The sequence below is a fragment of the Equus quagga genome, chromosome 4 (genome assembly GCF_021613505.1).
Source record: "Equus quagga isolate Etosha38 chromosome 4, UCLA_HA_Equagga_1.0, whole genome shotgun sequence".
NCBI classification, from domain to species: domain Eukaryota; kingdom Metazoa; phylum Chordata; class Mammalia; order Perissodactyla; family Equidae; genus Equus; species Equus quagga.
Genome location: NC_060270.1, coordinates 126,722,375 through 126,737,915, shown reverse-complemented (window position 1 = coordinate 126,737,915; position 15,541 = coordinate 126,722,375). Strand labels below are relative to the sequence as shown.

The 15,541-nt window shown below is 36.7% G+C and overlaps 1 protein-coding gene across 7 annotated transcripts in view; it reads right to left on the bottom strand.

Moving 5' to 3' along the window:
• LOC124238625 (PMS1 protein homolog 1-like) overlaps window positions 1–15,541 on the bottom strand; it is an 83,817-nt gene that overhangs the window by 14,671 nt on the left and 53,605 nt on the right. For all 7 annotated transcript variants that reach the window (XR_006888344.1, XM_046659795.1, XM_046659799.1 and 4 more), the window contains 3 exons: window positions 14,395–14,517; window positions 13,688–13,831; window positions 12,612–13,504 (listed from right to left, as the gene is read on the bottom strand). Coding sequence is in view for 6 of the 7 variants with exons in the window: in XM_046659795.1 (XP_046515751.1) it covers window positions 12,612–13,504; window positions 13,688–13,831; window positions 14,395–14,517 (1,160 nt within the window). In the remaining variant the exon portion in view is untranslated. The remainder of the gene's footprint in view (window positions 1–12,611; window positions 13,505–13,687; window positions 13,832–14,394; window positions 14,518–15,541) is intronic.

Here is a 15,541-nt window from a genome sequence, read left to right as displayed (position 1 = left end):
AGAGAGACTCGCTGAGGGTACGGAGGTCTCCCAGCTGCCGTTGCCCGCCCCGTGGGAGTAGGGATTGCCGGAGATCTCGGAGAGGACCGGGGCTGGGGGAACTTTCAAAGGCCGGCTCTGCGACCCGGACGGGAAGCGCCGGAGTTCCGCCCGGACAGCAGACAAAGCTCTCTGTCTGCCATTAGCAGAGGGGCCACTCCCAGCATTCACGGCTCCGGGAGAGGCCCGGAGAGAATCCCAGAGGGCGGGTCGACCCCCAGCTGCCGTTGCCCGCCCCGTGGGACTAGGGATAGCCGGAGATCTCGGAGAGGACTGGGGCTGGGGGGAGTTCCAGAGACCCAGCTTCGTAGCCTAGGGGGAAACCCTACAGGCTCACAGCAGCCTTAGGGAAAGCCTCTGCACAGCACCAGTAGAAGGCACTCAGCCACCAGCCACAAGGCTGGAAGACCCCAGGGCAAAAGCAGCATAGCTAGGTGAACTAACCACAGACTGTAGAAGATGCCAATAGCTCTCCTGCGACCCATAGAGGACAAGTGAGATTTTGTGGGTGCCGACAGCAACGGAGCGACAAATATAAGTGATCCCACCCCTGGCCGCTGGAAAAGCCCATAACACCATTGCAGACCCCAAGGAGAGAGCACATCTAGGTGGGCTGCAACAGTAGGCACCAGCAGCCTGAAGCCCCCCTGTGACGGCCCCCACGGCAGAGGAGGGAATCCAAAGGGCCACTGTGGCTACGAGGAGGGGCCCAGGCCCAGTTAGCAACTGTGGACAGGGTTCCTGGTTGGTGCAGTATAAACAGCTGCTCCCCCACCGCAGCAGCTGAAACAAGTGAAAGGAGCAACTAAACTCTATCTCCATGCAGAGGCACAAATCAACAACATCAAGCAATATGAAAAAATACATTAAATCTCCAGAACAGAAAGAAAGTAACAAATACACAGAAAACAATCCCAAAGAAAATGAGATATATAACCTAAATGATGATGACTTCAAAACAGCCATCATTAAAATTCTCAATGAGTTAAGAGAGAGTTCTGACCGACAACTCAACGAGTTCAGGAGCTATGTCACAAAAGAGTTTGATACGATAAAGAAGAACCAAACAGAAATATTGGAAATGAAGAACACAATAGAGGAGATTAAGAAAAATCTAGATGCTCTGAACAGTAGGGCCGATAATATGGAGGAAAGAATTAGCAATTTGGAAGATGGCAATATAGAATTGCTGCAGGCAGAGGAGGAGAGAGAAGCAAGACTAAAAAGAAATGAAGAAACTCTCCGAGAATTATCAGACACAATTAGGAGATGCAACGTAAAGATTATAGGTATACCAGAGGGAGAAGAGAAGGAGAAAGGGGCAGAAAGCCTATTCAAAGAAATAATGGCTGAGAACTTCCCAAATCTGGTGAGAGAGATGGATCTTCAGGTGACAGAAGCCAATAGATCTCCAAACTTTATCAATGCAAGAAGACCAACTCCACGCCATATAGTAGTGAAGCTAGCAAAAGTCAACGACAAGGAGAAAATACTAAGGACAGCCAGGCAAAAGAAACTAACCTACAAAGGAACTCCCATCAGGCTATCAGCAGATTTCTCAGCAGAAACTTTACAGGCTAGAAGAGAGTGGAATGATATATTCAAAAATCTGAAGGACAAAAATCTACAGCCGAGAATTCTCTACCCAGCGAAAATATCCTTCAAATACGATGGAGAAATAAAAACTTTCCCAGATAAACAAAAATTAAGGGAGTTCATTGCCACAAAACCTCCTCTTCAGGAAATCCTCAGGAAAACCCTCATTCCTGAAAAATCCAAAAAAGGAAAGGGGCTACAAAACCAAGAGCAGAGGAGATAAGTAGAAGGACAACAACAGAGAGTAGCAGCTCTACATCAGAACAGATTAAACCATGGGACGAGAAACAAAGGAAACTGAAGAAAACCGGAAAACAAGACACAAAATGGTAGTGGTAGGCCCCCACATCTCAATAATCACTCTAAATGTAAAAGGATTGAACTCCCCAATCAAAAGACACAGAGTGGCAGGATGGATCAAAGAACAAGATCCAACAATATGCTGCCTCCAGGAAACACACCTCAGCCCCAAAGACAAACACAGACTCAGAGTGAAGGGATGGAGAACAATACTCCAAGCTAATAATGAACAAAAGAAAGCAGGTGTCGCTATACTAATATCAGACAAGGTAGATTTCAAAGCAAAACAGATAAAGAAAGATAAAAGAGGGACAGTATATAATGATAAAAGGGACTCTCCACCAATAAGACATAACACTTATAAATATATACGCACCCAACACAGGAGCACCAAAATTTGTAAAGCAACTCTTAATAGAACTAAAAGAAGACATCAACAACAATACAATAATAGTAGGGGACCTCAACACACCATTAACACCAACGGACAGAACATCCAGACAGAAAATCAACAAGGAAATAATAGAATTAAATGAAAAATTAGACCAGATGGACTTCACAGACATATATAGAACACTTCATCCAAAAACAGCAGGTTACACATTCTTCTCAAGTGCACATGGAAGATTCTCAAGGATTGACCATATTTTGGGAACCAAAGCAAACATCAATAAATACAAGAGAGTTGAAATAATATCAAGCATCTTTTCTGATCACAATGCTATTAAACTAGAAATCAACTACAAGAAAAAAGCAGAGAAAGGTGCAAAAATGTGGAGACTAAACAACACGCTTCTCAACAAACAATGGATCATTGAAGAAATTAAAGAAGAAATCAAATTTTATCTGGAGACTAATGAAAATGAGAACACGACATACCAAATCATTTGGGATGCAGCAAAAGCAGTCCTAAGAGGGAAATTCATCGCAATACAGGCTCACCTCACTAAACAAGAAAAAGCTCACATAAGCAACCTCAAACGACACCTAACAGAACTAGAAAAAGAAGAACAAACAAAGCCCAGAGTCAGTAGAAGGAGGGAAATAATAAAAATAAGAGCAGAAATAAACGATATTGAAACAAAGAAGACAATAGAAAGGATCAATGAAACAAAGAGTTGGTTCTTCGAAAGAATTAACAAAATTGACAAACCCCTAGCCAGACTCACCAAGAAAAGAAGAGAGAAATCGCAAATTAATAAAATTAGGAATGACAGAGGAGAAATCACAACAGATACCAATGAAATACAAGAGATCATAAGAGAATACTATGAAAAACTATATGCCAACAAATTGAACAACCGGGAAGAAATGGACAAATTTCTAGACTCCTACAATCTCCCCAAACTGAATCAGGAAGAAATGGAGAATCTGAATAGGCCAATCACAAGTAAGGAAATAGAAACGGTAATCAAAAACCTCCCCAAAAATAAGAGTCCAGGACCAGACGGCTTCTCTGGAGAATTCTACGAAACATTCAAAGAAGACTTAATACCTATTCTCCTCAAACTGTTCCAGAAAATTGAGAAAGATGGAGAACTCCCTAACACATTCTATGAAGCCAACATCACCCTGATCCCCAAACCTGACAAGGACAACACAAAGAAGGAGAACTACAGGCCGATATCACTGATGAACATAGATGCAAAAATCCTCAACAAAATTTTGGCAAACCGATTACAGCAATACATCAAAAAGATTATACACCATGATCAAGTGGGATTTATACCAGGGACACAGGGATGGTTCAACATCCGCAAGTCAATCAACGTGATACACTACATCAACAAAATGAAAAACAAAAACCACATGATCATCTCAATAGATGCAGAGAAAGCATTCGACAAGATCCAACACCCATTTATGACAAAAACCCTCAGTAAAATGGGTATAGAAGGAAAGTACCTCAACATAATAAAGGCCATATATGATAGACCCACAGCCAACATCATACTCAATGGACAAAAACTGAAAGCCATCCCTCTGAGGACAGGAACAAGACAAGGGTGCCCACTTTCACCACTCCTATTCAACATAGTACTGGAGGTGCTGGCCAGAGCAATTCGGCAGGAAAAAGAAATAAAAGGAATCCAAATAGGTAACGAAGAAGTAAAACTCTCGTTGTTTGCAGACGACATGATCTTATATATAGAAAACCCCAAAGAATCCACAGAAAAACTATTAGAAATAATCAACAACTACAGCAAAGTAGCAGGGTATAAAATTAACGTGCATAAATCAGTAGCATGTCTATACACTAACAATGAACTAACAGAAAAAGAACTCAAGAACTCAATCCCATTCACAATCACAACGAAAATAATAAAATACCTTGGGATAAACTTAACCAAGGAAGTGAAGGATCTATACAATGAAAACTACAAGACTTTCTTGAAAGAAATTGACGATGACATAAAGAGATGGAAAGACATTCCTTGCACATGGATTGGAAGAATAAACATAGTTAAAATGTCCATACTACCTAAAGCAATATACAGATTCAATGCTATCCCAATCAGAATCCCAAGAACATTCTTCACAGATATTGAACAAACAATCCTAAAATTCATATGGGGCAACAAAAGACCGCGAATTGCTAAAGCAATCCTGAGCAAGAAAAACAAAGCCGGCGGAATCACAATCCCCGATTTCAAAACATACTACAAAGCTACAGTGATCAAAACAGCATGGTACTGGTACAAAAACAGGTCCACAGATCAATGGAACAGAATTGAAAGCCCAGAGAGAAAACCACACATCTATGGACAGCTAATCTTCGACAAAGGAGCAGAGGGCCTACAATGGAGAAAAGAAAGTCTCTTCAACAAATGGTGCTGGGAAAACTGGACAGCCACATGCAAAAGATTGAAAATTGACCATTCTTTTTCACCACACACCAAAATAAACTCAAAATGGATCAAAGACCTAAAGATTAGGCCTGAGACAATAAGTCTTTTGGAAGAGAATATAGGCAGTACACTCTTTGACATCAGTTTCAAAAGAATCTTTTCGGACACTGTAACTCCTCAGTTGAGGGAAACAATAGAAAAAATAAACAAATGGGACTTCATCAGACTAAAGAGCTTCTTCAAGGCAAGGGAAAACAGGATTGAAACAAAAAAACAGCTCACTAATTGGGAAAAAATATTCACAAGCCACTTATCCGACAAAGGGTTAATCTCCATAATATACAAAGAACTCACACTGCTTAACAACAAAAAAACAAACCCGATCAAAAAATGGGCAGAGGACATGAACAGACATTTCTCAAAAGAAGAAATGAATATGGCCAATAGACACATGAAAAGATGTTCATCATCGCTAATCATCAGGGAAATGCAAATCAAAACTACACTAAGATATCACCTTACACCCGTTAGATTGGCAAAAACATCCAAAACCAAGAGTGACAAATGTTGGAGAGGTTGTGGAGAAAAAGGAACCCTCATACACTGTTGGTGGGAATGCAAACTGGTACAGCCACTATGGAAAACAGTATGGAGATTTCTCAAAAAGTTAAAAATAGAAATACCCTATAACCCAGCCATCCCATTACTGGGTATCTATCCTAAGAAGCTGATATCAGAAATCTCAAGAGTCCGTTGCACCCCTATGTTCATCGCAGCATTATTTACAATAGCCAAGACGTGGAACCAGCCTACATGCCCAGATACTGATGATTGGATAAAGAAGATGTGGTATATATACACAATGGAATACTACTCAGCCATAAAAAAAGACAAAATTGGCCTATTCACAACAACGTGGATGGACCTCGAGGGTATTATGTTAAGCGAAATAAGCCAGTCAGAGAAAGACGAACTCTATATGACTCCACTCATAGGTGGAAGTTAGTATATTGATAAGGAGATCTGATCGGTGGTTACCAGGGAAAAGGGGGGGTGGGGGGAGGGCACAGAGGGGGAAGTGGTGTACCCACAACATGACTAACAAAAATGTACAACTGAAATCTCACAAGGTTGTAATCTATCATAACATTAATAAAAAAAAAAAAGAAAGTCAGAGCAGCAATAATAATAAAGGAAATTTCAAAATAAGAAACAATACCACACATAAAGAAGGAAATTTCATAATGACAAAAGGGGCCATTAGGAGGGTGTAACAATTACAAACATGTATGCACCTAATGAGAGAGCTTCAAATTATATGAAGCAAAACTTACAGATCTAAATGTAGAAATAAATCCAGAATCATAGTTGCAGACTTTAATAACCCTCCCTCAGTAACTGACAGAACTAGACCAAAAAATAAAAATCAGTAAAGCTTTAGAAGATTTTAGCGATACTATCAACTACTTTGACTCAACTGACATTTTAGAACACTACTACATCTAACAACTGCAGAATTCAGATTCTTTTTAGATGTACATGGAACATTCATCAAGATAGACCATATGCCAGACTCAATTCTCAATAAATTTCAGAAGACTGGAATCTAACACGGTATTTTGCCTGTCCATGACAAAATTAATTAGAAATTGACAACAATAAGGTATCTGTAAAAACCCCAAATATTTGAAAACTAAATAACACAGGTTTATTCACAATAGTCCCAAACTGGAAACAACCCAAATGTCCATCAACTGGAGACTGAATGAACAAACTGAGGTATATTTATACAATTGAGTATTACTCATTGATTAAAAAGAATGAACTATACAGATACACTCAACAAACATGGAAGAAAATCACAAAAATATTTTGTTGAAGAAACTAGACATAAAAGGCATAAGTATCATATGATTTTATAGATATGAAGTCCAAGAATTGGCAAAATCAAGCTAGTGTGATGGAAATCAAAATAGTGGCTGTGTATGGAGATTGGCTGGTAGATGGCATAAGCGAGCTTGCCAGGGTGATGGAAATGCTCTACATTTTGGGGGAGATGGTAGTTATATGGGTGTAAACATATGAAAATGCACTGAACTATATATATGGTTAAGACCTCTGCATTTCACAGTAGCTAAATTTTACCCTATTCTAAAAACCATTTTAAAAACTAATTTCAAAAACCATTTTAAAAACCTATTTTAAGAAAGTGTTGAAGGCACAGGCACTAAAAAAAAAAATACAAAGAAATAATTCAATAAAATAAAGAGTCAATTCCAGATCTGAAGAGATCCTTATACATTTGCTGTAACATCAACATGGAATAAACAATTCCCTGAGTACTACAAAAGAAAATTTACATACATTAGTACTCCACTTACTAATTAGATACAAGTAAAATTAAAATCACTATAACATGCAAAATAAAAATTATATAATTAAACTTATAATGGTTTCATAGCTAAATGTTAATTTTTTCATTTGCTATTTCTTTCGAGTCATCAAAGAAAAAATAAATTCAAATAAACAACATATCCAAACCATCTAATTCAATTCAATTTCAAAGGAACAAGATAATGGATGTTTTAAAATTATACTGGGTAAAAGTTGAAGTCTTTTCTTTTTGGTTAATAATAGGAGTAATGGGGCCGGCTGAATGGTGCAGCCGTTAAGTTCACACGTTCTGCTTCAGTGGCCCAGGGTTCGCGGGTTTGGATCCCGGGTGCGGACATGGCACAGCTTGGCAAGCCATGCTGTGGTAGGCGTCCCACACATAAAGTAGAGGAAGATGGACACGGATGTTAGCTCAGGGCCAGTCTTCCTCAGCAAAAAGAGGAGGATTGGCAGCAGATGTTAGCTCAGGGCTAATCTTCCTCAAAACAAAAAACAAAATAATAATAATAACAGCAGTAAAATGAAACTTCTAGGGCCAAAGACAGTCCAGCATAGTATTTATATCAACTCTTTTCTAAAAAGTTGAGATGCCTAGGTCTTCCCCTCTGAGCTTCTAATTCTCCAGGCCTAGGTCCAGGTTGGGCAGTATTGTTTTTAAAGAGCTCCATGGGTGATTCTAATGTAGACCCAGAATTGAAAACTATTATGTGCTCAGCAAAGTGTAGTGGTTAAGAGCACAGACCCTGGAGAGAATGACTGGCCTGGTCCTGCCACTTAGTAGCTCTGTAAACCTTCATATATTATTTAATTTTTCTGTGCCTCATATGCTCATCTGTAATATATGGGTAGTCTATATCTATTTCATAGTTTTGATGGGAGGAATAAAATGAGCTAAAATGCATCAAGTACTTAGAATAGTGCTTGGCACATACTAAAATAGTGATAAATGTGTGCTATCACTATTTTCAATAGTGAAACATATCTTAAAATGAATGGGGCACACGATTGACTAAGGGTTGATAATTATTCAAGCAATCTTGTTAAATTTTTTTAAATGCAGTTTTAAATTTGAGACGAGAGAATTACTATTATTTCTAGTCTTAAACTCAAGAAACTGGTTGAATTCTCTTGTAGGTAATACACATATCACATTGTTAAGGAGAAATTTGAATAGATGTGTTAAGAAATAAAAATGATATTGTTTGGAGAACTGTATTAAAGATTAAAAGTGAGACTAAGAGACGAGAGATCATTGCATGTAGTTTGTACTCAGTACATGCTTGTTGAATAAAGAAATGTTTCTTGAATGAGAATGTAAAAAAGACCTTGTTTCATTGTAAAGTAGATGAAAAATGCCTCTTTTGGTTACTTATAGCATATTCATAATTTTTTACATTATTTTCTCCCATTTCTACTTAGAATCTGGACTTCTGGATTAGCTATATAAAACACATGACTTTCAATACAGTTTACTTTCAATAGGTTCTATAAATAAGTATTTTTTAGCTCTTGGACATTCAAATTCAAGATTTTTCCCTGACAGTGGAAAATAAGTTCAAGATGAAGGTCACCGTTTAATAATTAATTATAATGTGTTAATTTTCACATATGGTACTAATCTTTTGATTTACTCCAGAAGTCAATTTAATTAGTTCCTTGGTAAATATAAAAAGTTATGTCCAAAGGAACAGTAAGTATATGTTAAGTAAAAACAGCTGCTACCTTTGATTTACTGTCATTAAGGGATTTAGTAACTTGAATGGAAAATATTCTGATTTGACCAGTGATCAATTCAAATGATGTTTTTGTGACTAAAGATTACATGTAATTATAAACTTTACATACCATTTCAATAATTACAATATCACTCTTAGTTATTTTAAGTAGAAATATGTTCATAGCTACTGTTAAAGCTAACATCAATTCACTACGACCCCAGTGGCACAGCAAATAGCCTAAATCTGGTTTCTAATCCACTAGAGGAAAGGAGAGGGAAAAAAAAATCCAGAAAGGAAGAACTAAAAAAATGAAAGTCCTCTCTACCCCAAAGTCTGTCCAAGCTGTCAGCAGAAAACCCTGATCCTAGCTGTTACTCAAACTCTTTGTTACAGATTACAGAACATTCCATGGCCTACCTTCCCCCATCTTTCTTTACCACACTCCCCTATATTTTGTTCCTGTCAGAGGGCATTTTTTATTTCCTCAATAACATCATTTTCCTTCTAGCTTCTGGGACTTCTTACATGCTGTTCCCTTACCTAAAAAATTCCCTACACTTTTCTGATTGATTTCCATTCAGGGAAGTATTTCCTGCCCCATAAATGAGATTAAGCCCAACTGCTAAGAGTTTTCTAACTTTCTATATTTATTTTAAAATTCATCATATTCTATGATTACTATTTGTTTAAATTGTGTCTTCCTCACTAGACTACCCCATTTATGAGTAGAGGAAGTATGTTTTATTTATCACTGTATCTGAAGCAACTAGTTAGAGTACATAGGGCCTTGTACACAGAATGACGTCAATTAATAAGGGAAGGGAAGATGGAAGTGGAGGGAAAAAATAAGGGAGGGAAGACAGAAGGGAAAGAAACAGGAAGAACAGGAAAAAAAGGAAGGATGGATGGAAAGACTGATTATCTGTAGAAGAAGAGTCTACTCTCATATCCTTCAGCACTCCTTGTAGAATTTAGGATCATGGAAAGAATCCCAAGATAAAGACTAGAAGAGAAGTGGTAGTTAGTGTGAGTCTTGAGTGTGATATAATTTTTGCTATACCTTCTCACTAATCATGATTTTGGACACAGTCAATCATGGTCCCAAGACCCCTAGTTCTGGAAGATTCTAATATAGCAATTTTTTGACATATAGTAAGCTTTCCTAAGGAAATGAAAAATAATGTCAATCACAACAGAGAAATTTTTCAGACTGAAAACTCTAATTAACATTATAAAGCAATCATTTACTATGTGCTGGTCATTTATCCTGAATCATAACAAACGATATCTTATTTAATCCTCACAACAATCCAGGAGATACTGTCCACACATTTTTACAAAAAGCTAGCAAAGAGAGGAACTGGGGTTAGAACCCAGGTGTGGCTTCAGAGGTCTGCTGTTGACCAATGATGCCTCTTTTGTCTACCTTATGGCAATAAGACAGAGAAAATTTTGGACTCCAGAATACTTACTGCCTGAGAATAAACAAAGTTTTGGATGAGGCCTATTAACCATAATCCTGAAACCTTGGGGCCTACAACGAGAAACAATGCTGACATTCCCCAAAAGACAACTGAAACAATATCTGCTGTTGTGAGACTGCAAGGGAATGGCTATCTTAAGCTGTTACACTGTCACTACTTCCACAAGAACTCAGACAATTCTCAATTCATCACCTCCCTGGTCACTGCAATTCAACTTTTGTGGGCTTGCTGTATTAAAAGTTAAGTGTACTCATCTTGAAACTGCATAGTTGTCTCATTTAGATAAAACTAAAGACAAACAATTTGTGAAACTTATTTGCATCCTGATTCAAATAAACAAACTTCAAAAAAAATCTGACATTCATGAAATAATTAGAAATTTACACAGTGAATATTTGACAACATTAAAGAATTCATGTTTTAAAAAGTTATGACAAGGGCCAGCCCAGTGGTGTAGTAGCTAAGTTTGTGCACTCCGCTTCAGCGGCCCGGGTTCACGGGTTTGGATACCAGGTGCAGATCTACACACTGCTCATCAAGCCATGCTGTGGCAGTGTCCCACATACAAGACAGAGGAAGTCTGGCACAGATGTTAGCTCAGGGACAATCTTCCTCAAGTAAAAAGAGCAAGACTGGCAACAGACATTAGCTCAGGGCAAATCTTCCTCAGCAAAAAAGAAATGTTATGACAATTGTATTATAGCTCTATTTAAAATAAGAATACTTTTATCTTTTACAGATACATACTAACATATTTATGAAAGAGATGATATTATCCTAGGATTTGCTTCAGAATAATAATGGTGAAAGAGCGAAAGTGAAATGAGTGGAGGTAGGGATGAAGTGAGACTGACCACGAGATGATGGTTGGTTAAATAGGGTGATGGGTTCATTGTACTGTTTTGTCTACTTTTCCATATGTTTGAAAAAAGAAAACACAATAATCTCCATCAAAAAAAAAAAGGTGAAGAGAAAAGTTAATTTATGGAGGTTTTACTTATTGGTGTTAATAGAGGTCTTTATTATTTTAAATTGATAATGTCTTTATAAGACTGAACAAGCTAATAAAAAAATGAAAAATAAATCAATCACATATTTATGTAGTTTATCACCAAATATAAACTCCAGATGATAGGTTACATTTAAACTTTTTCCAGATGTTTGAGATAGTATTGAGACGTCTTAGATAATAATATGTGACCGGAAGCCTAATTCCACTCATTCATTTTCTGGTGGGTTATATCACTCAAAACATAGTATTTTGTATTCATAGTAAGTGCCCTAAGTCAATTAGAAACATTCATCACATTATTTTGAAATATTGATTTGTATCATCTGATCTAAAGATGACAAGTAATATGTAGTTATTTTAATCAAAGATAGATTAAACCATCTATTTACCTACAAAAAAACCCATCACCATAGTTTAAAAGCTGCCAATAAATAAATAAAAGCTTCTATTTATTTTTTTTGAGGAAGATTAGCCCTGAGCTAACTACTGCCAGTCCTCCTCTTTTTGCTGAGGAAGCCTGGCCCTGAGCTAACATTGTGCCCATCTTCCTCTACTTTATATGTGGGACGCCTACCACAGCATGGTGTGCCAAGCGGTGCCACGTCTGCACCTGGGATCCGAACCAGCGAACCCCGGGCCGCCGAGAAGCGGAACGTGCGAACTTAACCGCTGCGCCACCGGGCCGGCCCCAATAAAAGCTTTTAGAAGGAAGCCTTGAGTTATCCTGAATAGGACAGCATCAACACCACTAAATTAAATCTGCAATGATGTTACAATTTTTGTATTGTGTTATATATTTTGGAGACCAATTAACCAAAGGAAATAGTCAAGATATTTCTTAAAAACCCTACTGTTATAATTGTTCTAATGCATAAGCTTAAAAAAGAAAAAGTTTTGTCATAGAAAGATTCTTTACCATAAAATAAAAAATAGAAGAAAACGGTAGTTTTCATAAGAATGGAAAACTTTTAATTATAAACTTAAATGAGAAAGCAGTTAAAGGCTTGTATCAAAACAAAAAACAAAACTCCAAAACTGAAAACTCCTAAGAAAGAAAATGATGCCAAAAAAAGCTACTACTCTAGCCCTAAAGCCAAGAGGCATTTTCCATTCTGCTTTTCCATAAATAAGAAGTTAAAAAAATTTTTTTTAACCCAGTGAGTCATATAGAATGGAAATAGCTGGGCATTCAGGCCTGATGGAAGCTCTGGAAACTTACTTCAGTTTTTCCTCTTCACTCAATGTCTTCCACAGTTCTTCAATTTGTACTGTTGCATCCTCCAAACCGGTCTTAGAATTTTCTGTGAGAAGCTGAGCACGATGATCTTGAACAAAAAGGGCGCTTGCTGACATGGGTTTCTTGATTACTCGATTGCTAATTAAATCATAAGCTGTAAGCTGTCCAGATTTGTTATCTACCACATTTGATTTTTTGTTATAGGCACCTTCACTGAGATTCTTTTGTTCAGAGCTTGGATGATTATTATTATTACTCACTTTACATGCTGAACTTTCTTGAGGCACTAAAATTTTCACAGGTTCAATGTTTTCTCCCATTGAATTTTTAAGTACATTTCCCTTGCTCCAGTCATCTGCACAAATTTCCAAAGACTTCTCAGGAACTGCTGCTTCTTCATTTTTCCCACTCTCATTTATATGGCCTTTACTACCATTTTGTGATTGGGCATGCTTAACAGAATCTACATAACAAGTTTCACTATATTCCTTCTGGGCGTCCTCACATGATGAATTATTCATTGAAATCTCCTGAAATAAATTTCTAGTGTTCTTATCAATGCTAGAATCTTCACTACTAAAATGATCATCATAATGGTCATCAACATGTATCTGAGGATCAGAACAATAATTAGTGTTTTTTACAGATTCATCATTATGCACATCATTTTGAAAAGGAATGGCTAAAGTATCAACATTTGGATAATTATTTCCAGATGATTCCATCTTATTAAAAAGCACATCTGTTTCTGCTGTTTTACTAACAACCGTGTCAGCTGAAGAAACATCTGTTTCATTATTTTCATAAGAATTTGTACTAGGTAGTGATCCATAACAAGTCGTCAACAGATTTTCAAGAGCAATTAAAATAGATTCCTAAAAATACAAATTAACAAATGTTAGGGGAAATTATGAAAATAATAAATACACAAATTTAAAATACTTTAAGAAATGTATAAATAAGCAAATCTTTTTTACACAAAAACGGTTAGGATTGTGTAAGTTTGTAAATAGCAATAGTTTTATAAATTAATGCAAAAAGCATCTGAAAAAGGTTACCTTATTCTGTAATAATACTTGACTTTTATCTGGTGTTAAATTTACATCCACATCAGCGGTAGGTACATCAATTTTCAGAAAGAAAATGGGATACAAACGAGTAGATTCCTTTAGGCACTTCAGATTGTAATAATGTCGGATTAACTAAAATATATGTAATGAATAAAAAACAAAAATATCATGTAAATAAAGATAGTATTGCCATCCTTAAAATACCACCAAACGGAGCATATTTAACTGAGAAACTGAGTGGATACAACTGCTTATTACAAAAAGCTGTACCTGAATAGTAATACTTATTTAGAGGCCCAGAACCTTTATGAAGCACAAGTATTCATTAAGATGTATAAATATCCAGTGCAACTGTCTTCATGGTTAAAAGATCATAGTATCATAGATGTTTGAAAGTCCAAGGTTCAACCCAAACTCTGTTACTTCCTGCCTATGTGCTCTAAGAAAGTCAGTAACATTTCAGTTTTTACACTATAAATAAGGATAACAACTCATCACAGTTTTTGTGAAAAGTCAGAGACATCATATGTAAGGTACCTAGCACAATGCTTAATAAATGTTATTGCATCTCTTTTTCTCCTTTTCCAAATCATTTTAGAGCAAATTCTTGGAAACAGTCCTTGTAACAAGTTAACGAATGACAGAGCTAGTTTTTATTTCTGATCCAAGTGATACCTTTTTCTAAAACAGATTACCTTTAATATGTCTTTTTGGTGTACTGGTCGATTGTTGATAAAGATGAAACTCCTTTCTGGGGTTGAAAGACTTGTGAAAGAGTGGTCCACATCATGTTTTGGAAGAAATCCACTTAGATAAATCTATAATTGTAATAAATAATTATAGAATTGATATGCAATGTCAACAATAAATGTGGTTCCACGGGTCTGGCTATATACAGTACATTAATAGGTACAGAAAAATAAACAAGTGGATTTTTCATTTTAAGATATAAAGAGCCATTTATTTCCTGATGACTACTCTTTTGAGCACTGACCTTAAACAAAATACTGAAGCATGTTAAATTGGTGTTCGCTGCCTCTCTCTTTTTGCAACTCTATTTTAAGGAAAAATTGGCATTCATAAACTTCATGAATGGGCATATACCTTACCATTATAGGACACACAGCATAAATACTGCTCTCTCTGTGCTCAACCCTATCTTAGAACTTTTAAAAATTTCTTTCTTCCTATTTGTGACTTTCCTCCAGCTGTTTGTCCTTTACTTTTTAAGCACCTTTTCCTACAAAGAAGTAGCTGTTTCTGTCTTTATTCTGAGTATGCTATGAAGTCAATGTGACTGGGTTTTCATTTCTGAGTTAAAAAAAATCTCTTTTACTCTTTGACACTAATAGCAGTGTTGTACTTTATCTTCATTTTGTCTAGAGAACTTTTCTACAGACAAACCAATGATTTTTATGCTATCTTTCTCTATTTTACAAATGCATGAAGAGGAGGGAAAAAACAAAGGATCGTAGGGAAAAACAGAGAGAAGAGAGAGATTGAGGGGAACAGAAGGCTGGGAAATGCTCCTACTTTTACCTTTAAAGATAATATAGAGAACTGTTAAGAATACAGAATAGAGACAGACTGACATGATTTAGATCCTAGCTCCACTACTAGCTATGTGATCTTGGTCAAGTTATTTAAAATAAAGGCCTACAATCTCTTAGCTAAAACAACTGGAACCAGATGTGTTATAAACCTGTTAAGAAACACTGATAAAATTTCAGCTTAGGTTTAGAAAAGTGAGAAAGTCAGTGGGGGTGCTATTTTTAGTTAAGCAGAAACCATGAGGCTCCTTATCAACAAAGCCTGTAGGCTGCCACCTATGTCTATGGCTAT